We start from the raw sequence: 22281 nt of genomic DNA, 5'->3' as shown, positions 1-22281 counted from the left end.
TCAAGGGCGGGGTTTGAGTTTGGGCAGGTTTTGGGCTGGATTTAGGCTGGTTTGGGTGGGAAAAAAATTTTCCACCTGGCAACCCTGCAGAGCTTGCCTGTCTCACTATTGAAAATGTGACAGTGAAACAACCCCCTCCCCCCCCACTGGCAGGAATGTAGGTGGAGGACTCCTGCTCAACTTAGAGGGAACAGTGTATTCCATGTACAATGAGATATCTTCCTGGAAAAGATAAAGCAATTCATGTATGGCAAACTTCATTATCACCAACTGGCATACACAAGTTAAAAACAACCCGAACAAATGAAGATGCACTTTTACCTGTTGTGTTACAGCTGCCGCTAAGTTCCCTCCAGCGCTGTCTCCTGCAATACAAATTCTGTTGGGATCCACACCATACTCAGTAAGAACTTCTTTTTGCAGGAAGAACTTCACTACAGCATATGAATCTTCAAACGGTACTGGGAAATGATATTTAGGTGCTAATCTATAGCTTGGGAAGAAAAAATATGTTGCAGGTTATTCAATGGAACATTAAGCTTTGATCACATTATTGGCCTCCTACTGCAATATATATTTCTCTTGATTGAATGTAATTTTTTTCCTATTAATGGTGTTATATTGTTTTTTATTATTGTATTTTTAATTTTTTATTGTTTTTATTGTATTATTGTAAACCGCTTTGATCTTGCTTGAAGTAACAGCAGTATATCAAGTTTAAATAAACATAAGCATAAACAAGCCTCACCATCTATTTTGGACATGCAAAGTCATATTAATTATGTCAGACCCCTATAGCAAGAAGCAGAGGAAATGCATGCACCATTCCGAAAGATCAACATCAGCAAGAGCTAAGTACAAAAAGTCAATGTGGGACATCCACACTGTCTTTTTTAAAAACTCCCTCAAACAAGTATTCTGTTCGGATCCATGGGATATAATGGGAAAATTGCAATGCTATGAAACTTCTACAGTAGTGAGACCATGCCTCCACTTGTATCTGTACCAAGGCAGCTCACACATCCTCCAACTGCAGAATTAGAGATAGCGCTGATTATCCATGTCAAGCACTTCAGGAGAGAGGATTGGCTGCTAGAGCTCAGTATGATGTGCAGCTCACCCAGGGATGATTCCTTCTCCCATGCTGTAGTGTTGACTGGACAGTGCTGTGAGGGAGTCAAAACATGGGCATCCATCAGGCCCCAGAGAACAGAGGGTTTCTCTGCAGGGTAAATTCTCTGTTAACCCTTTGTTTTAACCATCTTTAAGTAAGCAAAGTGATTCTTAAGAAGCAAATCAGCACAGCTGCAGAACTGCCAAACACAAATCTATTCATGACGCCATCTTGCCTTCCCACTTCCCTCCTTCACACTACAAGCATTTAAAGAGAATAAATACTGTTACTGTTTTCTCCAAGATGTCTAGTAACTTTAGAATAATCTGAATAATTTGCTTGCCTTCTCTTCCGCGCCAAGAAACTTGATCATATCACTCCACTTTTTCTCCAATTGCACTGGCTGCCTATTGCTTTCAGGTCATGGTTTAACATCCTAGTCATTATGCATAAGGTCCTACATTCTGACATTCCTTCCTATCTTTCAACTCTTGTAAACTACTATACACCTTCTCATTCCCTTATGTCCCTTGATGGTCACAGGCTGGTTCTTCCCTCCCCAAAGCTCGCCCATTATGAATCTACTCACTCTTCAGTCTTCTTCTTCTTCTTCCTTGCATCTAAACTATGGAATGATCTCCCCCCTGTACTTAGGTCCCCCTTATCCCTTCTAATGTTTAAATCCCTTCTCAAAGCCCATCTTTTCAGACTTGCCTTCAGTGTTTTGTTTAAATTAATTTTCCGGGCAGAAAGATCCTGCTACTGACACATCGCACAGTGAATTGCTATTATTCATTTTTTAAGTATGTGTTTAGCTCTTGTTTGACTGGCCTCTTTTCTTTTACCATTTTGTTGTTCTTTTTCTTACTAATTAATTTTAATTTTTGTACACCACTTTGACCTTTTGCTGTAAAGACAGTTTATCAAATAACGAATAAACATAAACATATAAGCAGAGGTCTTGGGCTCTGCGGTATTGCTTTTCCTCCTCAGAGAGTCAAGAATGCCCCACATGCATTGGAACCGGCTCCAACAGGGTAGCCACGGTGGGGGGAGCCTGTGATAGTATCGGCTTCTGAAACTGGGGTGCCAAAAGTATGTGCCAGCCCTGATTGCCCTGTTCTGTGGCCCTGTCCTGTAAATGGACATCAATCCTAATAGAGAGGGATATAAGGTTGTCCAGATTGGGCAGCAGGTCCCATCCCAGAAGCTCATCCTTAATGCACCTAGCAAGACCCTGCCAAAATACTGCTACTTGGTCTTCTTGTTTCCACTGAAATTCTGAAACCAGGGTCTGGAACCACATGGCTTAGTGGCCCATGGTCAGTGTTCCTTGTTTGAGGTGCAGTAGCTCAGGCGCCACTGAATAGAAGCACTCTGGCTCATCGAACACCCACAGGAAATGAGTGAGGAAGTCTGCCATGCATGGACATAATCAGGTGACCCTGCTCCCACAGAGGTGATGCACAGGCCAGCACCTGCCCAGAAAGGAGAGAGATGATGAAGGTGACCTTGATGCAGTCTGTTGGAAAGCTGTCAGGCTACAGTTTGAAGTTCATCAAACACTGATTAATAAAACTCTAGCAGGCCTTGAGGTCTCGATCAAAGTGTGGCAGCACCGTGACTTGAGGCTGGAGCACCGGTGGAGTCAGAGTTGGAGCTGCTGGGGCAGGCCCTACAGGATTGGGCACCACTGAGCATTGCCGTCAGCTGCTCACACACTCCCTGAAAGGGTCCCATCAGTTGTTGTAACTGAGCCTGTGGTCGTTGGACCACTTGGGCTAGATCCTGGAGGAATTAAAGAGGCAGCTTGTCAGCTGAGCTCATGGCTTTAGCAAACTGTCACGGTTAGGGAAGGTGAGTCATTAGACTGTGACAAGGTTGTCTCTGCCTGTGCGGGGTAAGCACTGTGAAGGCCCTTGTTGATGGTTGCTGATGGGACTGCCTGGCATAGTCCGGGATCTGGAGAAGGCAGGACTTGACTCAGACAGGCAGAAGTGTAGGACTAGGCAGTGCCTAGCAGATTGGCTGGAACATAATATGGTTTGTCTAAAAGTTGGCTTTTAAGAGAGCCCTTAAAGTTGGCTCTTAAGAGCCCTTGGGGTTGGCTCCTAAAAGAGCCCGTGGGGGCTGGCCCGATCGAGTTGAGACAAGGGAGTAGCTGGAATAGCAAGGCTGGAGACAGGAATAAGCAGGGCTGCAGGACTGGAAAAGGCAAGACTGGAAGACTGGAACAAGCAGGGCTGGAAGCAGAAACAAACAGGGCTGGAAGCAGGAACTGGCCAGGTAATGAACACTGGAATGGAACAAGTCTAGAAGCCTGTTGCCGAAACACTGGAGGAGTGTAGAGCACTTCCTTATATATCAGTAGCCAGGAAGTGAGGTCATCTGTCAGCACCCCATCTAGGGCTATAAAAAGGAAGTGCAGCAACCAAGAAGTAAACAATCACAAGACTCTTAGGCATGGCATGCTGCAGGACTCTAGAGGCTTCCCGTTCCTTATAAAATTACATCCTTGCCTCTGGATTCTATATTTAGTGCCCAGATGTGGGTGCCCAAATCTAGGCAAGCTTCTGAGATGCGCATTCAGCTTAATTGGCTAACAAGCTGTTAACTATCAATAATTAGATGCTAACAACCAATTATTGACATTAATTGGCACCAAGTGGGATTTGCACACACATCTGGCTGCATGCTATTCTATAATGCTGAGTGTCTAAATTCCATAGCACATAACCCAGAAGTGGATGTGGCCATAGGAGGTGAAACGTCGTGTGCAGTGTTACAGAATAATGGGTATCCATGACCAACTTGGACACTGGGATTTACACCAGGTGTCAGCAGGTGTAAATCTGGCGCCCAGAGTTGGGCATGGGAATCAACACTAAATGCTATTCTATAAAAGATGTGTGCCCTTTATAGAATAGCGCTTTTTGCCGGCGCCTATTTATGAGCCCCATTTATAACATTTTCTCGCTTCTGGTGTAGGTCAACTATGGTCCTGGAACTTACCCTAATTTCATTGCCCTGAACTGAATGAGCTGCCTAAAATCCAAGCACATGATTGTGTATGTGGCTTTTTCTTGATTATATATCGCATAATATCAACTAATGTTGAGTTAGCATGGTTACAATTAAATATATTCATAAAATGACATTTAAGGACCCTTTTACTAAGTCGCGTAAGCATCTATGCGGGCTCAACATACACAAGTTTGGAGTTACCACCCAGCTACCATGTGGCTCTTGCAGTAATTTCATTTTTGGAGCATGTCCGATGTGCGTATTCAAAAAATAATTGTTATTTTCTGGCACATGTTCACTACGCGCAAAGTGGCATTTGACACAAGTAGGTCATTACAGCCCAGTTAACGCATGACTACTACTACTATTTAGCATTTCTATAGCGCTAAAAGGCATACGCAGCGCTGCACGAGATCTTACCGCTAAGTCAATGGCTGGCGGTAAGGTCTCAAACCCAAAATAGGCGCATGCCAATTTTTATTTTGCCGCACACCATTTTAGGCAAAAAATTTTAAAAAGGCATTTTTTTGCAGGCACGCTGAAAAATGGATCTGCGCATGCCCAAAACATGCGCCTACACTACCGCAGGCCATTTTTCAGTGCACCTTAGTAAAAGGACCCCTTAACAGACACCAAATTTCTTAAACAACTTTCATAAATAGTACTGTAAAAATAAATGTTTCTTACTCAACTGATACGACAATGGCATCAAGCCTCTCTACAGTCCATCTTGTTAGGCGATCATAGGTCTTCATGGCTGAAATGAAAATCGCAGCTAAGTGTGCTTCTGACTGCAGCATTAACAAACTCATTTAAATATCACTTCATCCTAAAATGTATACACATTACCCTAATTTCAATACCCTGACTGGAAGTGGAAGAGTGGTCTAGTGGTTAGAGCATCAGTCTTGATATCCAGAGGTACCTAGTTCAAATCCAACTGCTGCTCTTTCTGATCTTGGGCAAGTCACTTAACCCTCCATTGCCACAGTGTACCTAAATGTAACTCACCTTGAGCTGCTACTGAAAGATGTGAACAAAATCCAAAATAAATAAATTCTCATCATGGGTCAAAGGACAGCCTACTGTAGAACTTCCCAAAGAACCCCACAGCCAGTTGGATTTCAGAATATCCACAATGAACATGCACTGTAATTCAATATATACAAACTCTTCTAATGCATATTTATCACTGGTATCTTAAAAGCCCAACTAATTTGGGGGGGAGAGGGATTCTCAGGACATGTTTAGAAAGCAGTAGCTTTATATTAGATCTATATTCAGACTGAAATATATTCTAGTAATGTAAACCTCTTTTTTCCTTATCCCTCTAAATTAGTGCTCCAATAAGGGTGTGCTCACAGTATGCCACCCTCTGCAAATCTTAAACAAGACAGTGCAGAAACCAGTTATATAACTGCAATAACAGTCATTTTTTTGGCCTCATGTTAGACATTGTAAGGGAGAAATTCAGTACATGCCAAAAATGTAGTCATCCATTCCAGCGCATGGGTCTCTTGTTTTTTAACCTTCATTATACTTAGCAAGGGGCTAAATAAAATCAACACAGATTCTGTCCTTAAATCAAGCATTTATGTTAGATGGAAGTTATAGAACTGTGGTCGCAGAAAATCAGGTTGCATCACCAAAGATCATGATCATTTGTCTAATCTCTAAATACAGACTCAATTTACATTTTTGTAGCCTGTGTGCGTTACCCTGCAGTTGTCCACACAGAATTATATCTGCTACTAGTCAATCCATTCCCCTACCATGTCCAGACACTTTTCCTAGAGAATTGCACTCAACATACAGTCTAGATCTGAATCCAGCAATATAGTTAATTTTCTAATCTTAATGAGCTTTCAGTCCATTCTTCCAGTTCATTTGTTCCATTCTAGATCTGCCATGATTTCATACCTCAGGTTTTTTCAGGGAAGAACACATTCTGGATATGAAACAGTTCTCTCATTTGCCTTTCTAATCTGATTTTTAAAAGGGGGGGACTTATAGACAGTTTTGTTTTGTTTGTATTCTGGTCACCAGTGTGAAACTGAGTTTACCAGTTCTGTCAGTACTCATAAACTGCCTCCCTCCTCCAAAAAAAGATTGCATATTGAAATAAGTGTGATTTTACAAAACAAAATTAGCTATTCTACAAACTCCTAAAATCTGGAAATCTTATTTTTCTTAAAAATCTAAGGGCCCTGTTACTAAGGTGCGCTAAGTGTTTTTAGCATGCGCTAAATGCTAGAGATACCTATATATTCCTATGGGTGTCCCTAACGTTACTGTGTGCTAATTTTTAGTGCCTATAGCACGCCTATAGCGCAGCTTAGTAAACAGGACCCTAATAATAAAATGTATATGCCATAGATTATGTAGATTATCAGTTATAGGGTCCTTTTACTAAGCTGTGGTAAAAATTGGCCTACAGTAGTGTTGGCGCCTCTTTTGGGCATGCGCTGGGAAAAGGGGCTTTTTTTAATGGGCCGGGAAATGGGCATGTACTGAAATTAAAACTAGCATGTGCCTGTTTACAGCCTGAGCCCTTACCACCACCCATTGACCTAGCGGTTAGGGCTCACGTGCTACCCATGCGATAACCATGCAGTATACGCCAACTGTTGATTACCGCTGGGAATTCCCCCGCGATAGAAAATAGAAAATTATTGTGTACTGCAGGATTCATCGTGCACCAAACTCAGAATTACCACCAGGTGCACACACTAGCCCGATGGTAGTGCTGATCTGGCACGCTCTACCCACGCGTTAGCCCTCCCACACCTTAGTAAAAGGGCCCCTCAGCCTTTTCAAAGGTTGGCCCACTTTGGAATCTCCTGCCAGTTACACTGAGGACCAAAAGCAATTAAAGGCCATTCTAGTCATCCAGTCATGACTGATTTCTCCTTTTAGTTTAATGATTGCTATCCGGTAAGAAACTTTGTCTGTGCTGCCAGTTTTATTATGAATGTTATTTTGGGCCTAAGCATTTTATTGCAGCTTGTCACAGAAAAGAATACAAGGAGTAGGAATAAGTATAGCATCATACCTTTTACAGTGAAAACAAAAGACCACCAGAGCAATGTGGTCCAAATATGAAGCATTTGTACTATACTCCCACTCCCCCCATCAGTAAAGAAGACAAAACAAAAATCAGAACACCCTAACCTTCCCTCCCTCTACCACCATTTTACCCCCACTGAAGTGCACCAAATATTTACCCCTTCTGATAATATCACAAGGGAAAAGAAAAAGCAAAATAAGAAGAATACACTTAGGGTCTCTTTTATCAAACCGCACTAGGGGTTTCTGCTCGGCAATGCCGACAAAGCCCAATCAAGTGAATGAGCTTTGTCGGCATCACCACACCAGGGACCACTAGAGCGGCTTGATAAAAGAGGCCCTTATACAGGCAAGATGACTTATTGTTGAACATAAGCCACAATCATAAATATGTCTTCTTTTCTTTTTTTTACCACTATATTACCCATAACAGACCATTTCACTTCTGGGGCGGAAGAAGAGTCTTCAGTTACTCAGCTGCCTTATTTATATTTAAGGCAAACTGAAATGATTATCATCAGTCACAAAAACCTCCCTTACTTATATAATTTAATCATTTTAATTCACTTCACTTCACTTATTTTTTCTTCTCATTTATAATAATGATAAAATTGTCAGCTGCAAGCAACTCTATCATTATTATACATAGAGGGGCATAATCAAACGAAAACGTCTATCTCCATGGGCGTTTATCTCCGAGAACGGGTCCGTGAAGGAGCGGACCGAACCGTATTTTCGAAAAAAATAGACGTCCATGTTTTATTCGACAATTTGTGAGCTGGGCGTTTTTGTTTTTCAGTGATAATGGAAAATGAAAGCGCCCAGCTCAAAAACGAATAAATCCAAGGCATTTGTTCGTGGGAGGGGCCAGGATTCGTAGTGCACTGGTCCCCCTCACATGCCAGGACACCAACCGGGCACCCTAGGGGGCACTTTTACAAAAACAAAAAAAAAGGTAAAAGAGCTCCCAGGTGCATAGCACCCTTCCCTTGTGTGTTGAGCCCCCCAAATCCCCCTCAAAACCCACTGCCCACAAGTCTACACCATTATTATAGCCCTAAGGGGTGAAGGGGGGCACCTACATGTGGGTACAGTGGGTTTGGGGGGGTTGGACGACTAAGCATTAAGCAGCACAATTGTAACAGGTAGGGGGGGGGATGGGCCTGGGTCCTCCTCCCTGAAGTCCACTGCACCCCCTAACAACTGCTCCAGGGACCTGCATACTGCTGCCAGGGAGGTGGGTATGACATTTGAGGGTGAAAATAAAAAGTTGTGAAACATCATTTTTTGTGGTGGGAGGGGGTTAGTGACCACTGGGGGAGTCAGGGGAGGTCATCCCCGATTCCCTTCGGTGGTAATCTGGTCATTTAGGGCACTTTTTGGGGCCTTATTCGTGAAAAAACAGGGTCCAGGAAAAGTGCCCTAAATTCTCGCTACAAACGCATACTTTTTTTCCATTATCGGCGAAAGGCGCCCATATCTGTTCGGGTGATAACCATGCCCCAGTCGCCTTCACCATGCCTCCGACACGCCCCCGTCAACTTTGTACGCTTCCGCGATGGAGTGCAGTTGAAAACGTCCAAGTTCGGCTTTCGATTATACCGCGTTATTCGTTTTTGTGAGATAAACGTCCATCTCCCGATTTAGGTAGGAACTTGGGCGTTTTTCTCGTTCGATTATAATCAGGATAGTAACATATTAGATGACAGCAGAAAAAGACCTGCACGGTCCATCCAGTCTGCCCAACAAGACAACTCATATGTGCTACTTTTTGTGTATACCCTACTTTGATTTGTACCTGTGCTCTTCAGGGCACAGACCGTATAGTCTGCCCAGCACTATCCCCGCCTCCCAACTACCAGCCCCGCCTCCCACAGACCGTATAAGTCTGCCCAGCACTATCCCTGCCTCCCACCACCGGCTCTGGCACAGACCGTATAAGTCTGCCCAGCACTATCCCTGCCTCTCAACCACCAGTCCCGCCTCCCACCACCGCCTCTGGCACAGACCATATAAGTCTGCCCAGCACTATCCCCGCCTCCCAACCACCAGCCCCGCCTCCCGATCTCAACTAAGCTCCTGAGGATCCATTCCTTCTGCACAGGATTCCTTTATGCTTATCCCATACATGTTAGGATTCCGTTACCGTTTTCATTTCCACCACTTCCCGCGGGAGGGCATTCCAAGCATCCACTACGTGAAAAAATACTTCCTGACATTTTTCTTGAGTCTGCCCCCTTAAATCTCATTTCATATCCTCTCGTTCTACCGCCTTTGCATCTCCGGAAAAGGTTCGTTTGCGGATTAATACCTTTCAAATACTTGAGAAGAAAACTAAGGGGGTATTTTACTAAGCACAAACTAAAAACATGTGCTCCTTAGTAAAGGACCCTCTAAAGTAAGTTAATTTAAATGATTAAACTGTAAGTAGGGGAGGTTTTTGTGACTGATGATGGTCATTTCAGTTTGCCTTAAATATTAATAAGACAACCGAGTAACTGAAATCTTTTCCTCCTTCTCACATGTGAAGTTGTCTATTAAAGGTAATACAATGGTGAAAAAAAAAAGAAACGAAGAAACACAACACAAATTAAAACTTCATGTACCGAAAAAAGAAAAACCAGGAGACCAAGTTTTCTAAAAGGTGATTGTTTTTCATACAATTCAGAAGTTAAGTTTTCCATAATATTACAGAAAATTCATAGGGGAAAGGTGTGGAACTTATATTCCAATGTTTAGAGGCAACAGCAAACATAGAATTTATTTATTTATTACATTTGTAACCCACGCTTTCCCACACATGGCAGGCTCAATGCGGCTTACATAGTAACAATATAAAGAATTAGAAAGTCGTAAGAAGAATATACAGTTTGTAGTAAACACAAAATTGATGGGGTTAACGGATAAGTGAATTGAACGTAGGAGGGACTGGGTGCAGAAGGAAATGAGCCAAACATCCCAGCATCAGAACTGGCAGTAACTACTACTACTACTTATCATTTCTATAGTGCTACTAGACGTACACAGCACTGTACACTTAAGCATATAAGAGATAGTCCCTCTCGATAGAGTTTACAATCTAATTAGGACAGACAAACAAGACAAATAAGGGGTAAGGAAATTACTTAAGGTGGAATGATAAAACAGGCATGGGTACTGAACAAGTGAATAGGAGTTACTACTACTACTTATCATTTCTATAGCACTACTAGATGTACTGCAGAGTAATACCAGTAATTGCTTTGATGGTGTTTTGTACCTCTAACCAAAACTTTGGATTGCCGGTCAAGACCAACACATGTGGTTTGGAGTTTTTTCTAATCTGTCTAGAACATGTTGAGCAGAACAAAATACAATATAATTCTGATACCCACCTGGACTTCCTATACACCAGCCACCACCATGAATGAAAATCACTGCTCTTCTCAATTTATTTGACTTTTTCTTTGGAACATATAGACGAACTGGGACTTTATTAAAAGTTGTGTCAGTCACTGTGATGTTTTCATCTGATGTTGGTGGTGTGAAATCAAAATCTGTGTAAAGCATCATGACGTCCATGTAGTGACCCAATCCAAGTAGTTCAGATAGACTTCCCTAATAACACAAAAAGATTTTTAAAAACAGTGAATTCAAAAACAGATTTTACATATGGAAGATAATTCTATAAGGAGGGTGTCAATATTTTGGCACCAAGAACACTCATAAATGAGCAATGTAAATACCAGTATGTCTGTGTGTATGTGTTACACACAACTACAAACTGTGGAAACAAATGCTCACTCAAAAATGTAGAATGTGAAGAAAAAAACTCAGAAATACTCAGCTGAGCAACTTACTGCTCTCTTTCACCAAAAGCTAACTTGCTGCTGCTTCAGTAAGTCAACTTCAATCACTGGCTAAAAAACCTCCATCTGCCTGTGAACATACACTCAAACATTAATCACTTGTATTATTCAGTTCCATACAAAAACAATTTTTTAAAGAAGCAGGACAAACTCTTCATTGTGCTTGTGATCCCGACGGGACCCGTTTCAACAAACGGCTTCATCAAGGGATCTTGTAACAGCCTGCACTGGCTGGCAGGTGCAGAGACAACAGGTGAGAGTCATAGTAAGCAGGACTCCACCTTAACTGGGATGGAACCAGGCTGCTGGTGCTAACTTTTAAAAAGGAGATAGAGCTGCTTTTAAACTAAAATGGGGGGGGGGGGGGGGGGGGAGCCAACAGTTGCCCAGGAGCGCATGGTTCGGTGTGGAGTATCCTCAAAGGATACTATTGAAACAGGATCTTTAAAGAATCCCAATAGAAAGGTTTCAATAATGGTGAAAGAAAGTTAGGAGTGGTTAATGGGAAAACAGAGTAAAAGATGCAAATTATCCCCGTCAACTTCAAAGCAACTTGTAGATGCTAGGAAAGAATACAATTTGAAGTGTCTATATACAAAATGCTAGAAGCTTAAAAAATAAGATGGGAGAGTTGGAGTATATAGCACTAAATGACGATGTAGATATAATAGGCATCTCAGAGACCTGGTGGATGGAGGACAATCAATGGGACACTGTGTTATCAGGGTACAAATTATATTGCAATATTTGATTGGCAGAATAAACTTGAATGTTGTGGTTGCCTTTCTCCACTCCTTTGGTTTAGTTAGTGATCTGTAACCTGTCATTAAAATTGTCCGTACTACCTGAAGATTGAAGGGTGGCCAATATAACTTCTTAAAAAAGGGTTCCAAGGGTGATCCGGGAAATTACAGATCGGTAAGCCTTACTTCAGTACAGGGAAAAATAATGGAAACTATTATAAAGAATAAAATTATAGAACACATAGACAAACATGATTTAATGGGATAGAGTCAGTACGGGTTCAACTAAGGGAAGTCTTGCCTCACCAACTTGCTTAATTTCTTTGAAGGCCTAAATAAAAATGTGGATAAAGTTGAGCTGGTTGATTTAGTGTATCTGGATTTTCAGAAAGCTTTTGACAAAGTTCTTCAGGAGAGAATCCTGACAACATTAAAAAGTCATGGGAAAGGAGGCAATGTCCTTCTGTGGATTAGGAATTGGTTATTGGCAGAAAACAGAGGGCAGGTTTAAATGGCCATTTTTCTCATTGGAAGAGGTTGAATAGTGGAATGCTGCAGTGATCTCCACTGGTACCAGTGCAATTTAACCTATTTATAAATGATCTGGAAAATGGAACAATGGTGAGGTGATTAAATTTACAGATGACACAAAACTATTCAAAGTTGTCAAAACACAAGCAGATTGTGAAAAATTGCAGAAAGACCTTAGGAATCTGGAAGACTGGGCATCAAAATGGCAGATGAAATTTAATGTGGAGAAATGCAAACTGATGCACATTGGGAAGAATAATCTGAATCATAGTTACCAGATCTTATGGTCCATCTCAGGAATCAGCACTCAAGAAAAAGATCTATTTGTCATTGTAGATAATACGCTAAACTCTTCTGCCCAGTGTGTGGCAGCAGCCAAAAAAGCAAATAGGATATTAAGAATTATTAGGAAAGGGATAAAAAATAGGACCAAGAATATTATAATGCCTCTGTATTACTCCATGGTGTGACCTCACCTTGAGTGGTGCGTTCAATTCTGGTTTCTGTATCTCAAAAAAAGATATAGCGTAATTAGAAAAGGTTCAAAGAAGAGCGACCAAAATGATAAAGGGGATGGAACTCCTCCTACATGAGGAAAAGCTAAAGAGGTTAGGCTCTTCAGCTTGGAAAAGAGATGGCTGAGGAGGGGAAATATGATTAAGGTCTATAAAATCCTGAGTGGTGTAGAGCAGGTAGAAGTGAATCGATTTTTCACTCTTTCAAAAGTGCAAAGACCAGGGGACACTCAATGAAATTATGTGGAAATATTTAAGCTCTGGAACTTGCTATGGAAAGGTCCAAAGTCTGTTATTGAGATGGACATGGGGGAGGGGAAGAGAAGGGGAAGGGAAATGGGACTTAATATACTGCCTTTCCGAGGTTTTTGCAACTACATTCAAAGCGGTTTACATATATTCAGGTACTTATCTTGTACCAGGGGCAATGGAGGGTTAAGTGACTTGCCCAGAGTCACAAGGAGCTGCAGTGGGAATTGAACTCAGTTCCCCAAAATCAAAGTCCACTGCACTAACCACTAACCTCCACTGCTCGTCCCTGGGACAGGTAGCATGTAATGTTGCTATTAATTGGGTTTCTGCCAGGCACTTGTGACCTGGATTGGCCACTGTTGGAAGCAGGATACTGGTTTAGATGGACCATTGATCTTACCTAGTACGGCTATTTTTATGTTCTTATGTACTTCACCTGGGTAGATGGGAACATGCAGCTCTGATAATTTATCCTGAGATGCACTTGGGAATTTTCTCTTAATGTGAGTTGTTATGAAGTGTTTCTTCTTTGTTTTACATGGTATTTATGAATTTAAGGACCCTTTTATAAAGGTTATCGCAGCAAAAAATGGCATACTATGGGGTATGCTGAGGCATTCCATGCCTAACTTTTATTTTTTTGCGGTGGGACAAGTCTGGGGCAGAAAGTGGGCATGTTCTGTGTTAATCAGTTAGCGCAGGTACATTGGTGCATACTAACCAATTCACATGTGATTAGCGCATGAGCCCTTACGGCCTACAAAATAGGTGGCAGTAAGGGCTCAGGCACTAATCTGTTTTAATGGCGATGTACAAGTAACAAAAATTACAGTGTGGCCATTAATACAAAAAATAGAAAATTCTAGCACTTTACCCCAGCGGTAAAAATGGCCTTAGCATGTGAGAAAGACCCATGTAAGTGCATACTAGGGTCACGTCTTACTGCCTAGAGACTTTTTACAGGATAGGTGACAGAGACATTAAAATAAATGCATGCTAAACCTTTTTCCCATAGACCCAAAATGGAAAAAAACCTTTTAGTATGTGTTATGCTGAGCATAGGCGGTCGGTGGCCCAACTGTTTGGGGAGGCTAAAGGGGCTGGGGTTAGAGGTGGAGCCAGGGGCGGAGCTTATAGCTACAATTAACACAGAAAAAAATAAGTAAAAATAAAATAGTCACAATTAATACCTTTTATTAAATTTAGATATTAGATATGTATCATATGTCAAAGAATAAAGTGGTTGCTCAAAGCATATATACTAACCACAATCGCTCAACTGTAAAACACTATGCACAAATTTGTGCAAAAACACACTCAGAACCTTACTGTACCATAAGACTAGGCAGACCCTAATACACCATTATACCACCCATATGGAAAATGCAAACAATCAACAATATGAAACAAGGGATCATAATATCTCAATTCTCATGTAGAGCCAAAAAAAACACCCTTTTAGGGTGGATAGTGTTCACAATGAGCTCCTTTTATTAATGACTATATGTAGATCCTTCAAGAGGTAGTGTATCATGATTTAGGCTCTAAAACCCTTTCTGATGTTTTGATGCCACCTCAGTAAGGCCAATACACAATCTCTCCACTGCAAAACACTATACACAAACTTGTGCAAAAACACACTCACAACTTAGCAAACCATAACAGCACTAATTCCACGCCCCAGTTCCACCTCTACCACACCTCCGACACGCCCCCGTCAACTTTATTCGTTTCCGCAACGGAGTGCAGTTGTAAACGCCCAAAATCGGCTTTCAATTATACCGATTTGGGCGCCTTTGCGAGATAAACGTCTATCTCCCGATTTAGGTCGCACTATAGGCGTTTTTCTCTTTCGAAAATAAGCAGGATGGTAATACTTTTAAAACAAGAAAAAAATATTTTTTTCACTCAATGAATAGTTAAGTTCATGGAACTAATTGACAAAAGATGGGTTAGAAGGGTTAGATGGACCTTCAGTCTGAATCAGTATGTTCTAGCATATCTGGATTTAAAAAAGGTTTGGACAAGTTACTAGAGGAAAAGTCCATAAACTGCTATTAAGATAGACATGGGGAAAGCCACTACGTATCCCTTGAATCAGTAGCATGGAATCTTCCTACTCATTGGGATTCTGCCAGATACTTCTGATCTGGATTGGCCATTGTTGGAAGGCGAATATTGGGTTAGATGGACCTTCAGTCTGACTCAGTATGGCAATTAAATTCTTATGTTCTTATGTACTAAGGTTTCCTTCTCTTTCTCAGATAAATACACTCTGACTCTCCATTCTGCTACAAGCTATGGAAACCTCTGCAAATGGGGCTTCCATGTGCAAAACATGTGTGATAAACTCCAAACTGTGGAGGGTTGTCATGCGTTTTTACATGCAAAACACCATTTGCTAAAGTTATTCCCAATTTCCTACTTTGCTCATCGTTCACTATGCATTACATTTTATTCAGATTCAAAGTCAATTGCAACAATATGCAAAGCAGCTCATTAATTATATATTTTTGAAAAGTGAAAAGCAAAAAGGGTGCCTCATCGCAATGTATTTATCCTTTTTTTGTGTGTGTGTGTCCTAGGTACATTGATCCTTTTTTTAAAAAAAAGCTGTGCAAATGTTTTTGTGTGTGATTCATTCTTCCCCCTAGAAATAGCTTTTTTGCTCTTCATCCACAAGACAACGACATTTTGAGTCATTTCTTCTGATGGTAATAAAATATACAGCCAAATCCAGGACTTATTACACCCTGGTTTATTGCACCATGACATTCTGTGTTCCTATCTGCTAGCATCTGTGCTTTCACTCCTCTTCTATTCAGTCTTCTAGTTCCCGCTGGCCAGTTGCCTGAGTAGGTTTTCAATCAATTGAACTGGCTTCCTCCCAGTATCAACTTGCTGCTGCCCCACCCCACCTCAACCTACTTATATATTTTGTTTTCACATGGCACCTTACCCAGGGTGCCTTGTAAGGCCAGTACATAAAGAAAAACAAAAGGGTCCTTTTGCAAAGTGTACTAGCACATGCTAAAAATTAGTATACGCTAAATGCCAGAGACTCCCATATATGCCTATGAGCATCTCTAGTGTTTAGCGTGAACTAAAAACTAAAGTTATTAAAAGGAATTTAAGGTGTAACCTAGCAAGCACTTCAAGGTTGTCCTTAGCTGCCTACCTGCTGTACTTGAGTCCCAAAAGCAAGCTGCACTGGCTCTGTTTCAGGTTTTACTCCAACCAGGTAAGGAAAACTCCAGAAATCTAGTAAGCTTTAATGCTCAGTTCTTTGTAAGCTCAAGGGGACAGGAACATCTTTTAGAGGCCTTTTACTAAGGTGTGATGGGCCTTTCGCAGGCCTACTGCATGGTAAAAGAGCACTACCATGGAATGCACTGAGATGTCCCGCAGTAGTATGGGCAACAGCATATACTACTGTAGTGGTAAAAAATATATATATTTTTTTTGCCATGGGAGGTGTGTCTGGGAGTGGAAAGTAGGCGTGCCTGTGCTAATTGGGTAGCATGGGCACATTAACACCCATGCTACCCATTAAGCTACCTGATTACCACAGGAATAGCATGGGACCCCTTAACACCACCTAAATAGGACCCCTTAGTGAGGCCCCCTTCATATATTATTTTGCATTGACTACAGCTGTTCTTTGCTGCCCTTCAGAACCTGCTGCTGTGGGCAACTGCCTAGTGTTGTCTAGTGGTTGGGTAGGCCCTGTACACTGCTACATATTTCACATCTACACTATAGCCCCCCCCCCCCCCCCCCCAGACACACACACACACTCCTTCATACAGACAGCTATATACACACTGCACCATACAGACACACATTTCACATACACTACCTACCACCACCACAAACATACACATACCCATTCCACAAATATACACCTCCTGCCACCCTACCCGTTCACTTTACCTCCCCCACTGACTCCTCCACACAGACATGCCTGAGTTTGCCAACAGAGCGAGGAGAAACGCCCTGTTGTGTCACATCATGAGGTTGCACTTTCCAACTTATGAACACTTTTATAATTTGCTTACTTGTTTTTTTCCTGTGCTTTTATGTTGATATTGTTTTAGTTAGTAGCTGTTTCATTTATAATTTTTATTAATTTTCTTTAGATAACAATTAGGGGTAATTACTGAAAGGTAATCATGATATATTGTGATTTTTATTAAGTATTCTGAACATAGATTTAAGTACCAGGATTAGGTAGACTCGTGCATATATATATTTTTTTTATCGGTTGAGGAATTTTCTACAATGTTTCCTCATGTAAAGTTGGTTTGGTGCTCAGAAAATAGTTCTTATCAAGCCATATGGACAATCATCTACTATAATAAAACTCACCCTCAACATTCTGAAGACAACGTTCTGAAGTCACTCAGTCACTCCCTGAACGGTTCGTCAGTTCATGGTGGTGAAGCCACAACACTGACCATGTCTCTCTGTCCCGCCCTCGCATGACAGACCAATCAGAAAAAACACCCTCAACATTCTGAAACACAAAGGACCATCACAAAACCGTTCCCAGGCAACGCTAGGCGACGTAACACGGACCTATCAGAGGAAACTACGTGGCAATAAGGGAGGAGCATTCACCAGCAGAACGGCTCATTATCTGTGCAGCACCACCGCTTGAGCGAGAGAAGAATATTCCTGCTGTGGGTATGTGCAAAAATAGACCGGGAGGGGGGGGGGGAAAGAAATTTTTAAATGCCTAATGCCGGTACTGAAGAGTGCCGGAGGGCCTATAGCACAGACTATATTTGGGTTCGCTTGACGTGGAGTCGGTGGAGCCAGAGAACAGCGTGCCTCTCACCATCTGGGATGTGGGTGAACAGGACAAGCTGCGGCCCAGCTGGAAGGATTACCCATGACCCAGCCAGCAGCAAACAGCGACCAAGGAAGGGGGAGGAGTAGGGAAACACGCAGAGCGTGTTTCCCTACTCCTTCCCTGCTTAGGAATCACTGGAGACTGGCTGCCAAACTAACGAAACAACCGCACACCGACGCACCACCTCCATCATTCGAAAGACATCCACTCTTTCTTCAACAGAAATGCAAACTAATAATACAAAACAAACCAAGAATACCCGGTTTCTCACGCGGCTGCAGGTAACTCCCCACCCCCTTCCTCTTTCCCTTTTGCCGAAGCAGCCAAGGACGTGCCCAACCATCCCCAGCCTCAGGCAAGCCATCTCCCACCTCGGGGATTCCCCGAGCATCCGGAAAAAGATGGCGCTGCTTCCCGCAGCGCATAAATGTTCCAGCATTCCCCTGCAGCCGGCCTGAAATGGACCGAACATACCGGATCACCCCCCGACGGCCCGAGACCGTGCTCTTCTCCCTTCCGCCAACTTAAAACAACCATCCCCGTCCTCAGGCAAGCCATCTCCCACCTCCAGGATGCCCAGAACCCCAGCCCAACGGAAAAAGACGGCGCTGCTTCCCACAGCACATTTCTCTTCCAGCGTTCCCCTACAGCAGCCCTGAAACGGCCAAAAAATACCGACAGACCAAGAACTTGCTCCTCTACCTTCTGCCCATCTAAAACAACACTGCTGCCTCAGCACAACACACAAAAAAAACCCCGGAAAAAACAATCCACCACTCAGCAAAGGCTGACCCCCCTACAACCACATTTACATTTCACCAACAGAAAGACCCCCCTCCACAAACCTCCTTGACAGACAAAGCCACACACACACAATACAACAGAAACACACCCTCAAAGCCACACACCAATCCATCCCACTTTGCCAGCACAGCACAGCACATCCCCCAACCCCCCAAGCAAAAAACAAAACAAAACAAAAAAAAGACACACGTCAACAACCTGCACACACACCCCACCCTCACACCCTCACACCCTCACACACACACAAAATAACTCTGTGACACATACAGAAAAAAAAAAGCCACATGCTAGCGCCCATTTCTTTGGTTTTGGAAATGGGCCTTTTTTACTAGTATTCCTATAAAAGTGCATGCTGACAAGAATGTTTAAATTGATCATGTTGTGTTGTTGTTGTTATTATTTATTTATTTATTTATTCTTCTTTTTTTTTTTATTATTATTTATTGCATTTGTATCCCATATTATCCCACCTCTTTGCAGGCTCAATGTGGCTTACAATTCATCATGGATGCTGGAGGTAGAAGAGAATATACAATTGGTTTTACAGAGAGTTTGGGGTTACATGGTGGTGAAATACATGATAGTTTTAAAGCAAAAGACATTAAAGAACATTTCTGGATATATTAAAAATAGTGCAGTTACATGTGTTGATCTTTGTGATATATTTTGTCAAAGAGATAAGTTTTTAATAGTTTGCGGAAGTTGGTCAATTCATAGACCGTTTTCAGGTTGCGTGGCAACGCTTTCCAGAGCTGTGTGCTTGTACAGGAAAAGGTTGATGCATGCATTAATTTATATTTCAAGCCTTTGCACTTGGGAGGATGAAGATTGAGGAATGTGCGAGAAAATTTTTTGCGTTTCTGGGTGGTAGTTCTATTAGGTCTGACATATATGCTGGGGCGTCACCATGGATGATTTTATGGACTAGGGTACAAATTTTGAACGTGATGCGTTAAAGGCTTTGAGTGGGAGCCAGTGTAGTTTTTCACGTAGGGGTTTTGAACTTTCGTATTTTGATTTGCCGAATATTAGTCTGGCTGCCGTGTTCTGGGCTGTCTGGAGTTTTTTAAGTATTTGTTCTTTGCAGCCGGCGTACAGTGAGTTACAATAGTCCAGATGACTAAGTACCAATGATTGTACCAGGTTGCGTAAGATACTCCTTGGAAAAATTGGTCTGACTCTTTTTAGTTTCCACATTGAATGAAACATCTTTTTAGTTATGTTTTTCGCATGATTCTCAAGTGTTAGGTGTCGGTCAATGGTGACTCTAAGAATTTTTTGGGTATCCGAAACTGGTAGACTTAGTTTAGGTGTGTTGATGGTGGTAAATTCGTTCTTGTTGTATTGCGAGGTGAGTACTAGGCATTGGGTTTTTCCTGCGTTGTTTCAGTTGAAATGCATCTGCCCAGGAGTTCATAATATATAGGCTTTGGTTGATTTCATTAGGGATTTCTCTTAGATCTTGTTTGAATGGGACAAAAATCGTTACATCATCAGCGTATATATATGGGTTTAGATTCTGATTCGATAGTAGTTTTGCCAAGGGTTTCATCATTAGGTTGAATATGGTTGGTGAGAGGAGGGATCCCTGTGGAACTCCGCATTCAGGTGTCCATGTAGTGATGTAGTCGAATTTGATGTCACTTGATATGAGCGAGTAGTTAGGAACCCCTTAAACCAATTGAGAACGTTGCCTCTGATTCCGAAGTATATGAGGATGTGTAATAAGATTCAATGGTCAACCATTTCAAATGCGCTTGACATGTCGAATTGTAACAGTAGTATGTTGTTGCCGTTTGCTATCAGTTGTTTGAATTTGGTCATGAGTGTAACTAGTACGGTTTCAGTACTGTGATTAGAGCGAAATCCTGACTGGGAATCGTGTAGCATATAGCAGGTATTTTTGGACCATTTCCCATGTTATAAAATTTATCTCCCCCCCCCCCCCCCCCCCCCCATTGTTTGTATATCAAATCTGTTCTATAGTATACATTCTCACTTGTCTCTGATTTTCACACCAACAGATAAAGATTAGGTGAAACATCCATTAAAGAAAAAAGCTAATAAATTCGGATTGAAAATGATAGATTTCATAGGCCTCTATATTTCTATTATTGCAGCTTCATTGCATGGATTATGCAAATCTTTAAAATGCTTTTAAAGCAAGCTTTTTTTTTCTGCAGCCCAATATAACTACCACAGTTGAATATGCACAATAAATATATTTAAAGGAAATTTATGTTTGATATCTGCTTAAAATAAATACTTGCATAATTGACTCTAGATAGATAGATAGATTGATAGATGTATATGTGGTCAATATAATTTAATATGACATTTTATCATTGTATAATGTAGACGTGTGTGCATACACACACACATACATACATACATACATACATACATACAAACATACTAACATATAAACATAAGGAGAGATTAAGTATGGCCAATTTCTTGCACACAAACCCTGGAGTAGTAAAAGGGCTCCTAAATCGCCAGATGACTAGCATACATTTACAAATCAGTCAACTGTTTGAGTTTTGATTTCATTCAGAAATAAAGCCCTGTCTGTACAAATCTGAGGACTCAACCATGCAGCAAGTTACCAATGGAAGACCAGAAAGATCATTTAGCATACAGCTTCAACAGTGTAAGGAAATATAAAATAAAACTTACCAGATGCCCAAGACTTCTTAAAAAAGAATCCGCAATCATCACTTTCCAGCCCTCCTCAACATTTTCAGGCAATGGTCTATAAATATAGTAGGCTACCAAAACAGAGATAATCAGAAAGCAGAGTAATTTAGGTGCCATGCTTCACTATGCACTCCTTCCTAGGCAGAGGAGAATGAAAAATTCTCACTGAGTAATGGTTACATATCAGCACTTACCCAGAGGGCAAAGTTAATCTGCATTCGTGTTTGAATCTCTGCCTAAGTATTTGATTACCATAGTACACTGGTAGATGGCTACTCTCCCACATTTTTCAAGTTTAAATAAAAGATTTATCTGCTTTCACTGTGCCAATCTAATGCATACTTTAATTGCAAAGATCTTAGCATGGATTTAGTTGCTCAACAAGATGACTGCGTATGACAGGACTTTGCCCTACCAGCAGTTAACTGCAATGTTAAAAATGAACATTGCACCACTAGACCACAAGGGATTGTACAGTAGTCGGGGGGGGGGGGGGGGGGGGTGGAACTATGCTTTGCACTCTTTTTTGTGTGGGTGTGTTTAATGTTGATTGCAAGTAATACAGTTATGATCTTGCATAGTAGTTCACAGGGTAAATAGTATGCTCCAAATAAATGCTTTTGCTACAAAAGTTTATCAGGAATTTAAGCCTGTAAATTTGGGATGATACTCTCCTTAGGAATCAGCCTCTCTGTTGAGCTATTACAGTTCAGACAGTTTTGGAAGCAGTTTCGGTCGCCCTCTACAATATATAGGTGACAAGAACATGCATAAATGACCCCAAGTACAACATCTTCTATATATATAAAAGGCAAGACCAACGTTCTGA

General features: G+C 41.6%; 1 protein-coding gene across 1 annotated transcript in view; it reads right to left on the bottom strand.

Annotated features, from left to right (window-relative positions):
* The window catches only part of LOC115478977 (arylacetamide deacetylase-like), a 28972-nt gene extending 7105 nt beyond the window's left edge, over positions 1-21867 (bottom strand). The window contains exons 1-4 of the mRNA XM_030216670.1: positions 21432-21867; positions 10579-10801; positions 4826-4895; positions 322-493 (exon numbers count right to left, since the gene is read on the bottom strand). Of these exons, the coding sequence (XP_030072530.1) occupies positions 322-493; positions 4826-4895; positions 10579-10801; positions 21432-21569 (603 nt within the window). The 5' untranslated portion in view covers positions 21570-21867. The remainder of the gene's footprint in view (positions 1-321; positions 494-4825; positions 4896-10578; positions 10802-21431) is intronic.
* Between the last annotated feature and the right edge of the window lie 414 nt (positions 21868-22281).

This window comes from Microcaecilia unicolor, chromosome 10 (genome assembly GCF_901765095.1).
Source record: "Microcaecilia unicolor chromosome 10, aMicUni1.1, whole genome shotgun sequence".
In the NCBI taxonomy this organism is placed as follows: domain Eukaryota; kingdom Metazoa; phylum Chordata; class Amphibia; order Gymnophiona; family Siphonopidae; genus Microcaecilia; species Microcaecilia unicolor.
This window is presented reverse-complemented; position numbering and strand designations above follow the sequence as displayed.